This window comes from Parasteatoda tepidariorum, chromosome 2 (assembly GCF_043381705.1).
Source record: "Parasteatoda tepidariorum isolate YZ-2023 chromosome 2, CAS_Ptep_4.0, whole genome shotgun sequence".
Classification (NCBI taxonomy): domain Eukaryota; kingdom Metazoa; phylum Arthropoda; class Arachnida; order Araneae; family Theridiidae; genus Parasteatoda; species Parasteatoda tepidariorum.
The window spans coordinates 20545527-20555906 of NC_092205.1; the positions used below are offsets into that span (position 1 = coordinate 20545527).

At 29.6% G+C, this 10380-nt stretch overlaps 1 protein-coding gene across 1 annotated transcript; it reads right to left on the reverse strand.

Moving 5' to 3' along the window:
- Positions 1 to 825: 825 nt before the first annotated feature.
- Positions 826 to 9216, reverse strand: LOC107441384 (U10-hexatoxin-Hi1a-like). Its single transcript, XM_016054618.4, has 6 exons — positions 8985 to 9216; positions 8230 to 8285; positions 6589 to 6693; positions 4547 to 4585; positions 3436 to 3474; positions 826 to 1019 (listed from the first exon to the last, which is right to left on the reverse strand). Exons 1-6 carry the CDS (start codon positions 9100 to 9102, stop codon positions 969 to 971), a joined length of 408 nt encoding a protein of 135 aa, XP_015910104.2. The 5' UTR covers positions 9103 to 9216; the 3' UTR covers positions 826 to 968.
- Between the last annotated feature and the right edge of the window lie 1164 nt (positions 9217 to 10380).

Here is a 10380-nt window from a genome sequence, read left to right on the forward strand (position 1 = left end):
AGAAACTTTAAATAATAGAATAGCTATTGTTCAAATAAAGGATTTTATTTAAGCTACAACAAATATCAGACATAATTCGGTTCCAACTAAATAACTTTTCTTTTTCTTTAGCAATTCAGCTTAATAGGCTTTGAAAGATTTGCAGAAGACCACATTATTAAAAACGATGCTTTGTAATCACTGTCTTTCATATATATTTTCACAATCTCTGTAGAAGAAGATACTGAGATTGGGTGCTGCAAATTAATATCTAGGAGAGGAAAACTGAAAAATACCACCTAAATTTAAAAAAATCTCCATACTGAGGTAGGTGAGGTTAAAAATTTTAAAGCGTGATTGATTGCCAGATGACACTAGAAAGTATTTTAAATGGTCACTTTTCAACTCCTCTTTGTTTCCTCAGTCAATCAAACAGGTTTCGATGTTTATTACCCACCTTTCTTTGATAGCATTATTTTTACCCCACTGAAATATTTGCATCCCCAGTATAAATACTTCTTTTACTTCATTGTTAAAAGAATTTTTAAATATATGTTTCAATTTCATAAATTATGAAGCATACAGTATTTATGTAACTTTTAATAATGTGCTTAGATTCTAATTTTAATTTAATTACTTGAAAAATTCGATTAAAGTCAAAGGGGCTTGGATGAATAAAAATTTACTGGAAATGTTTTTTTCTTTTTTTAAATAACCATAGTCAGCATTTTGAATGCAACATTCCTAGTTCCTTTCCTTCAAGGTTTATACTTCCTTTAAATGTATTTTTCATTTCATCACTATAAAGTGCTAAATCTTTTTAAAAAATGAAGAAAAGCAATACGCTTTGTTATTTCAGTATAAAAAGTTTATTTAACTTATTAACTAAGTAATCATCTAATGCATAACTTTATCTTATAAATATCTTTAAATATAAAATATCTAGGTATAAAAATTCAAAAATAAGAAAATCTTGTTTTCACGTCAGCTTATTGCTCTTCTTTATGGCAGTGGGTTTTGTAGATTTCTTTTGCGCATTCCTGAAAAGGAAAAAAATTATAGATAAGTTTCTTTAGAATATCTTACTGTTTTCGATACATGAAAAAACATGTAAAAATTATTTTTTATTTATAATACGCATTGTTTTTAACTGTCTCGAATTACACAACTTGTATTACCTTAGATTTTTTTTATGTCCTCTCTTTTAAAATCACAGGGTATTCTCCTCCTTGCTGATCTATGAAGAGCACGTGTTACTTTATTTATTATTTTTGAGAGCTTAGTCTATTTATAAGATCCCCACTGTTAATTTTTTTCTTCTTAAATTTATTTTCCAAACTTGCATTTTAGCATGTTCCTTTTATGTTATTTCTTTGAAAATCATTGTATCATCTCCTATTTGCTGCTTTATGTGAAGGGCATGTACACTCTATAACAAGAAAATCGACGCACCAAAAACGCACTAAGACACGCAAAATCGACGCTCGATCAGGCTTGAATGATGCCGACTGGGGACGTATAGTCTTTAGCGACGAATCCCGCTTCCAACTGTGTCCTGACGATCATCGAAGACGTGTTTGGAGACGCACAGGGCAGAGGGGGGATCGTGCCTTCATTATTGCGCGCCACACCGGCCCTCAACAAGGCATTATGGTCTGGGGTGCCATTTCCTTTGACAGCCGGACCCCTTTGGTCGTCATTAGAGGTACACTTACTGCACAGCTGTACGTCGACGACATCATAAGACCTGCATTGCTACCGTTCCTTTTGCAGCGCCCTAGAATGGTTTTTCAGCGGGACAATGCCAGACCACATGCAGCATGTGTTGCTATGAACTGTCTGCAAGCTGGTCAAACTCCTCCTTGGCCTGCCAGATCACCAGATCTCTCTCCCATCGAGCATGTCTGGGATATGATGGGAAGGCGATGGCATCTGGTACGGAATTTTGATAACCTCGTTTGACAACTGGATCGAATTTGGCAGGAAATACCGCAAGAGACCACCCAGGTGCTTTATCGGTCTATGCCATGCCGTGTGGCAGCTTGTATCCAGGCTAGAGGCGGATCAACACCTTATTGAACTTGTTACTGTAACTCTGCAATAAATTATTAAACGTGTTGCAGTATTTTTCTCAAAACAGCATCGATGGGCAGCGGGTTGTCGACTGGATCGCAGACTAANATTTTTATACAAGAGCATATATATTAATTTTGATATTGTTATGACGTACTTTACTTCACAATGCATATACTGTCTACTTAAGAAAGAAAATGCGTAAATTGTATAGTTTGTAAAAAGCCGAGAAATAAAAAAAAAAATTAAAATTTTTTTATCATTTGAATAAGGAAATAAAAAATAAATAAATAAATAAAACATTAGTTAAAATAATAAAATAATTTTTATGATTTTGAAAAATCTTGTTTTTTTTATGATGCTAAAGTTAGGAAATTGTACGCATTTATTTTAACAAACCGATGTAATAAAAAAAAAATTGAGCATTCTGGCCAGGAAGATGCTAGAGATTGAGAGGCTCTTCCGGCCGAATTCAGTTGTTAAAGGGATGGAGACGGGAAGAGAAAATTCTAAATATGCCTTTAATAATTTTTGTTTAATTTCCACAAATAAATTGATGTTGGATATGTTTGACAGTATCTTTCTATATAAGTAAAAAGCAAGTTCGCAATCCAATAACAATTTGGGATATAGAGCGGTAGGTATTTTAGTTAATTTCTGTAGTGATTTGACAGCCTTGGGGATTTTCCAAATAGAGTGCAAGGGGACAGGATTAATGACCTCACTCTCCTTGAATGAAGATGAAAGTAGTTTCATTAAGATGGATGTATGGACTACTGAGGAAAACTACTCCTAAATTTAAAAATAATAATAATTTGAAGTTAAAAAATAAAATATTTTTCGATCATGATACTCGATAAAAAAGTCCATTTTCCAATTTTAATATTTTGAAGATATATTCAAAACATATTCACTGCATTATTTTTATAAGTCACTTGTAGATTACACTGAAACCTCTTGGGATCGACCCTTCTCAGTTTCGCAGTAAAATAGTCGTTGGTGAAGGTTGCTCGTTCTTAGAGGTTACCACCATTGACTTCAAAATTGATATCGAAGGTACATGATTTTTCGAAAACTATTTTAATTTTAGTTTGAGTTAGAGCGGCCAATGTTTTCGTGCGGGAATGCCACTTCCGTTGGTATCATGAAAACACGGATCTGTGAGGGGAAATTTTTTTTTTTTTTTTTTTGACATTTTCCGCATTCAGTGCAAATGTTTGCCCCGTCACTGGGAGAGGTTTTAACGATCTCTCCAAAAGGTTTTCTTCAATACAAATTTTATATACAAAATAACGTTCCTCCCAAAAGTGGTCCTAAATAGAGGTGGTCTTTCCTGGAGGTTTAAAAATTGTTATATATATAGTGGGATCTATTTTTCCTTACCTTAAACTCATGGAATTTTTCCTTGTCTTCAGGTGCAAACTGAAAAAAGAAATGCAAAGAAAATTTAATAATGTTAAAAGTAATTTTTATTTGATACTTTTGATACTTACTTAAAATATATGATAATTTTATTGCTTATTACAATTCTTAATACTATTCAGTTTCAAGAAGGAATGTCAGAAAATATTGCTTTAATTTGAAATGTTTCATTTTACTTAACCATAGAGAATTTTTACTTTGGTGTCAGAGCATGTAAAAAGTCGACAAATATTTCTTCAAAGCACAGCGAAATGGCAGCACTTTTCTATTAAATGCATACAGTGCCACGCTGCGGTAATAAGCTTAACTAGTAAGCGTAGGATAAGTTTATAATCTTTTTTATTTTCAATTGAATACATGAAATAAATTTGAAGCGTTTGGTTATTTTGTAAGATTTTTATTTCCATGAAATGCTTACATTTTTTCTTTTTATAAAAGGCATTGAGTGTTAATGAAACAAAGTATACTGTTTTTTTTCGTAGAACCTAAACTTTATTTCAATAGTTTAATTTCTCCCTATTTTTTAAAAAAACTTATTTCTTTGTTGAAAAATTCAGAAAAAATATGTTTTATGTGTGACGTGCCCCCTTAATCATTTTATACTAATAGAAGAATAAAAATGAATATGTGTTATTAATGAAAATTTGCTACTTATATGCTTTTCGATGTACTATCAACATAAATTTTTATTTTTCAATGGTAGAATTTAACATGGAACAAGATCAAGGGAAATAACAAAAATATGACTGTTTCATTAAATTATGGGGTGTCAATTCTTTGAATCCAGACCCAGAGCAAAAACTAACCTTTTCTTTGATGTACTGTTTGTGAGACTTAAAACAGTGGAAAGTTCGAAAAATAAGGTATATAAACGTCACACTTGTCCTTTATTATTCATTCAGGATATTTTTATATTATATTTAGTTTGGAAGAATTATTTCCTAAGGGAAAGTTAACTTTTATATTGAGTTCAACTTAGGGTTAAATTTATTTTTGAATATGAAAATGTTACATTTTATTACTTATATAAAATTTCAACATAGAAGTATGCATATAAAAAAGAACAACTTACTAGCTTTTTGTGTTCATCTGTTACTACACAATCATAAAGCTGAAAACAAAAAATAATTTTTATAAGAAACAGAACATATTACATATAATTTATGTGATCGCTTAGAGCAATTTTTCATATATTGAATAAAACATATGTTAAATAGCTATCAAACCTTTTTTGAAAAGAATGTTAGAGATAAAACTCAAATATTCCTGTCAGATCTTTTTACGTCACTGGTAGAAGGCAGACAGCCTCACCGTTACAACTGGAATGCATATTAGCTTTAAAGTTTTGTAAATTTAAAAGTAAATTAACTGAAACTTTAATAGGGCATAATTTACCCCTGAAGCAAATCTGGCTGATAATTTGTACCACATCAAAAGTTTTTCACAGTGCTCTCTAATTAAAACTTAATTTTATTTCAGTAGAAATTTTACAGATGTGTGCTAAATTTGTTAGTAGCTCCATCTCTTGAAAAACTTAGTAACTAATATTGAAACTAGGTTGTAATAAAAACGTAAATTCCAATGCGGTATGCAGCAAACTCTTCTTATTTAATTCCGTTTCTGCTCTCCATAGTTAATCTCTTACACAGGAGAGAGGGGCGTTTTAAAGAAACTGCTGAAGAATAGAATCGATGCTGGAAATAGGTCAATTGTTAGTAAATTCTTATAGGGTCAGACAGATTCTTAAATTTTTTCACTGCAGTGTCTTCAAATTAAAATTGTGTTCTCAAGGAAATGTTCAGGCAAGCTGAATTTTATGCTTCTTATGATGCTTGACATTACTGATTGATTCAGTCTATATTTTTACTTTAACTCTGGAATACCCATTTTTATCTACTTCGCAACAATGTTTTTTTTTCTAACCTTCTTCTTTAGTTTTTATGTATTGTACCCTGTTTATGATAGGAAAAAAGGATATAAAACTGTTATGTTTAAGACACTGAAATTCAAAATTTGTATGTTGCGTATTTTTTTGCGAAGCGATCCAAAAAAAAATTTACAAAAATAGTTACAGAGGTTAGAGAAGCAGAGGAGGGTCACTTAAAAAGTAACAACAGCCCACCGTGTCCCGCAACAACTTGTTGTAAGTGTCAGGTGGGTCATGGAGATAAAGGTTCCACGATTTCATGGCCAATAGCATGATTGAAGTCAGCATTACGTGCAAGCCGTCTCTGAGAATCAAAGTTCAGTCATCCATCAAGCCTCTTAGTAATAGTAAAATATAATTAGTAATACAGAGAAAAAAGAAAAAAAATACTCGCNTTTAAAAAATGCATTAAAATGCAAAATGCGCCCCAAAATTTAAAGAAAAATGCCCTATAAATCTAAAAAAATGCTCTAAAAGACAAAAAATGTCCAAAAATGCAAAAAAATGCAAATGTCATCAAAATCCGGGCCTTAGTAATTAGTAATACAGAAAAAATAAAATTAAATACACGCTGCTTAAAAAAATACATTTGCATTTTTCTGCCATTATTTGCACTTTTGAAGGAAATATTTTCTGTGCTGTGTTGAAAAAATTTTATTTACTATTGTAAACAAAAATACCTTTGTAAGTATCTAACAACCCCTCCGAATTCTATTTAAACCTTTTATAAATATTTATAGGTTTAAATTATCAATGGATTGGGTTCGAATTTATTTTAAATTTGATCAATATAGTTCTGCTGTTTTCAATGACACTTTTGTAAGCCAAGCTAACCAGCCAGTTGCCATGCGAATTAGGTCACGAAGAGGTGCCAATCATTTGACACGAGAAAGCAGCTTCGGTGAAAATACGACTTAGATCAAAATCCCTCGGGTATATGGCAGCACAGTAGCGGCTTTGAAGTTTGAACCCCGGTCCCTCCGGACCTACTCTCTGAAAAATGGGTGACACTGGTTCCTTAATTTTGAAAACAATAATAGAAATAAATACTGAAACGCCAATTTTGCTACTGTTTAAAATGTAATAATATACCTGGAAAGCTTGGAAGAGCTATGAATATTATAAAAATAAATTGTTACAAATTTCTGAAGAGGAATCATTGTCCTATGGAATGAAAAATAAATTACCTTTGTGGTAGTGCCTGGATACTGGCATATGTGATTCCATCGTTCTTTAATATCATCAATACCAGGCATCACTTCCTTTTTACAAGCTTCTTCAATTTCATGACTCTGTAATCGCACAAGAACCAGAATAATAATTTGAACAAAATGGTTAAAAGGTTTAAAGTTGCATTTATAATTATATTAATTATAAACCAAAATTAGCAATTATATGAAAGTTTTTAACATCAAAAATAATTCACAGGTGCAATTATTTTTCTTATTGATATCTTCTCTTAAATTTATAAAATTAACAATGACTTGACGAATTATATTAGTAAAATTAGGAATAAATTGTTAAAAAAATCAATATAAGAACAAGACGAATTCTTAAGACAAATTAATATATTAAGAGATGTTGAATAATGTATTAATGTAAGAGAGATATTTATGAATGCATTCATTGATTTTTGTATTAATTACTATCTTATTTATTTTCATCTCTAACAGTTTGTATTGGTAAAATTTTATTTTCTGAAATCATAAATACAGTTTGAAAGACTGCGATAAAACGAACACATTGTATACATTATTTGTAAGGGTCGGTACAAATCATTTCAACTACTGCAAAATTACTAATTAAAGAATTAAAATGTTTTGAATCATCACAGAAATTTTTTTATTTAGTTCTTAAAATGTGAAAATACTTTTTATTTTTGCCACATTTTATTATTACCTTTAATTGATGTTGCTAATTGAAGAAAAAAAAACTATAGAAATCTCAAAGATCTAACTCATGCCTAGACTAGCTGTAAATATTCTAAACTATGCACTATTTCAGCAATTGCCAATTTTTTCAGTTATGGTGCCCTAATTGATCAAAATTCTTTCTCCGGAACCCTGACTTTTAAACTGAAGAATACAATGTCACTTTTCAACGTATTAACCTATAAAAGACTGCCTTATTTTGAAAATACTAAGAAAATTGAAATTTTTGCATAGTTTTATCATTAATAATTTAAAATTAGGTTTTATATCCGGCAGATGAATTCACAGTCCTGGAGCTCAATCTAGAATTATGAATTTGCTTTTGGTCCATAAACATTAGATGAAAATGATTGAAATAGGCAGAATTATTGTTTTCGTCGAAATGAAAACTAAAAAGAACTGTTATAAACATGGAAATTGTTATTCGAGAAAAATATTTCTTTATTAAGAATTTAGTTTTTATTTTGGTTAGAAACGCACGATAGGAAGTACTATTGCAATATTTTATGAAAACATATCCTTTCAATAGTTAATTCAATGCATTATTGTTAGAAAAATTATGCTTTTTCCGAAAAAACGTGCTAATTCATTTTTATTGGCATTTTACTTTAAATGATATCGTGAAGGCAACCAAAATATTAAGTAAATAATGCGTTTTTGATTAGATCTAAATACAATTACAGGTTTAACAACTACTAAAGAAAAACTCTGAAAAAATATCCTATTACTTAGAAACCTCTTAACTCTTCCACTTAAAATTCCGTAAAACACCACTTGAGAACCGCTACGCTATTGCCATCATGCGTTTTAAATTTAAAACGAATATCTTAAAATTAAAGTTGAGTACCAGTCAAGAAAGAAATATAAATTAAAAATTTTTACAAATAATTTCCTTACCTTTTTTGGCTTCAGTTCCTCACATTTCATATATTCATCTCGTGCTTGTTGATCACCTGTATTTTTTAAAGTAAAAATATTTATTTAGTTGTAAGTTTTATTGATTCAATATTTTACTGCTTTATTGATTATTAAATTTTTTACACCCGTACAAAAAATTGATATTTAGTAAGTTTCAATTAATTAGATTAAGGAACTCAGAACATATCTTCTATGTCATGTAAGTTTTTTACGAATTTAATTGAATTTAATTGAAATGAAGTAGGTATTAATTTTAAGGAATAGTTCTTAACGGGAATTGATTAATTAGAAAATTAATTTCTTATTCTATTGGTGTAAAGGTTTTTAACCAAAACTAATTTGCTCGGCTATCATTTTTCGAAAAGTAAGCTTTAAATATATGCAGTTCTCTTACAACAAATTTGAATAATTTAGTTTTGTAGTTTCTTAATATTCATCACAAAAAAATGCAGTTTTCATTATAATACATCTCAATGCAGGAAGCTGTTTGTTAAATTCTTATTCATTTCTTTTTGCAGTTAGAAAAAATGATCTGACGTTTTATTGCTAAACTGATTATTTAACAACTTCGATTCTCAAAAAACTCAACACTGTATCTTAAAATGACAGGAATAATTTTCAAGAATTAAAAAAAAAATAAAAACATTTTAATAATTTATTAAATGGAAACAATTTTGAAACTGAAAACATAAAGTGAACCTTTTTACTTGGAAAAAAAATTATGAAATGCTTACCACAAGCAAGGCATTTATAAAAAGCTCCAATTTTCGCCTTTTTCTCTTCTACCGTTAATTTACCAGCAAACACAGCAACCGTTGCAAAACATAAAACGAGAACTGAAAACACTTTCATTTTAACAGTTATGCTCTTAAATCTTGTAAGTAATTTTTACCAAATTAAAGTCCAGGTATTTATACTACTTCAAATCATGAAAATACGTAACTCTTTACTTCTTGCCCTTAATTTCACCTTTTAAAACTATAAAAGGAAAAGAAGAAGAAAAAAAACATCAGAAAGAGACTTAACTATAAGATTACAATTGTCATTCTTTTTTATTCCGTGACACCTATTGCAAAAGATTCAGACGATGTTTTAAAAAAGAAAATTGTAGTTACAATATCGTTTTTGAGGTTTTCCTCAATCAATTTTTCGAATAAAGATTAAAATTCAAAATTCAAAAGGTCACCTACAAAAAACTAGAATTCATAAAGCTATTATTCTCACGAAAAAACAATTTATATTCTTTACTACAATTGTTTGTAAAAGTCGTCTGCTTTTCAACACGAGATATACACGTTCTTTATGATAGTTTGCAGTTGGAGGAACAACATTGTTGAAGAACTCAGAAATGGAAGAAACTGATTAAGACACTTTTTTCTACCAATAAATTTTGATAAACACATAACGATAAATTCTATTCAAATGAAACTATCACACCCTTAAAAGTTTGAATATTCACTTAAGAAAGAAAATATTTCACTTAAAAAAAATTTTCCTCGCTCATATTCGCGACTTTTTGAGTTCTATTATATTGCATTTTTTTCCTGAGTATTTTAGACAATGGTTTGTCTAATATTTCTTTCTTTTACTAACATTTCACTACTTTTGAAATATTTTCATGCATTCTGGTGAACCACTTATACTTTTTAGCAAAATTAATGGTAGTTTTTATTTCGTTTTCTTTCTTCATTTATTAATTTAATTTAAAAATGCATGTTGTTCTGAAAGCCTTAGGGTTTTTCACGCAATTAACAAAATCAAATTATGGGATCTAATAGAAATTAAACTGTGAAATATTTCCAGAAATTTGGCATCAAATGCATACATGATATTTTAGAAATATAAATATTAGTTAAGCTTTAAGTTAAGTTGAGTTGCACGCTCTTTTTAGGTTAATTTTATTTTCTCCATATTTATTATGATTAAAAAAACTTTTTAATGCAAACTTTAAATATACAAAAAGGCCAACATTAGAAACAATATTTTATGAAATTTTCGTATGATAATTTTTAAAATTCGTCCGTAGCGAATTGGCTCTCAGAGACCGCTAACAAACCTCGCATTTTGCAGGATAACTTGTGATTGCTTTATATGTAAGGCTCTATGAATTGAGCAAAGACTCTGAAAACC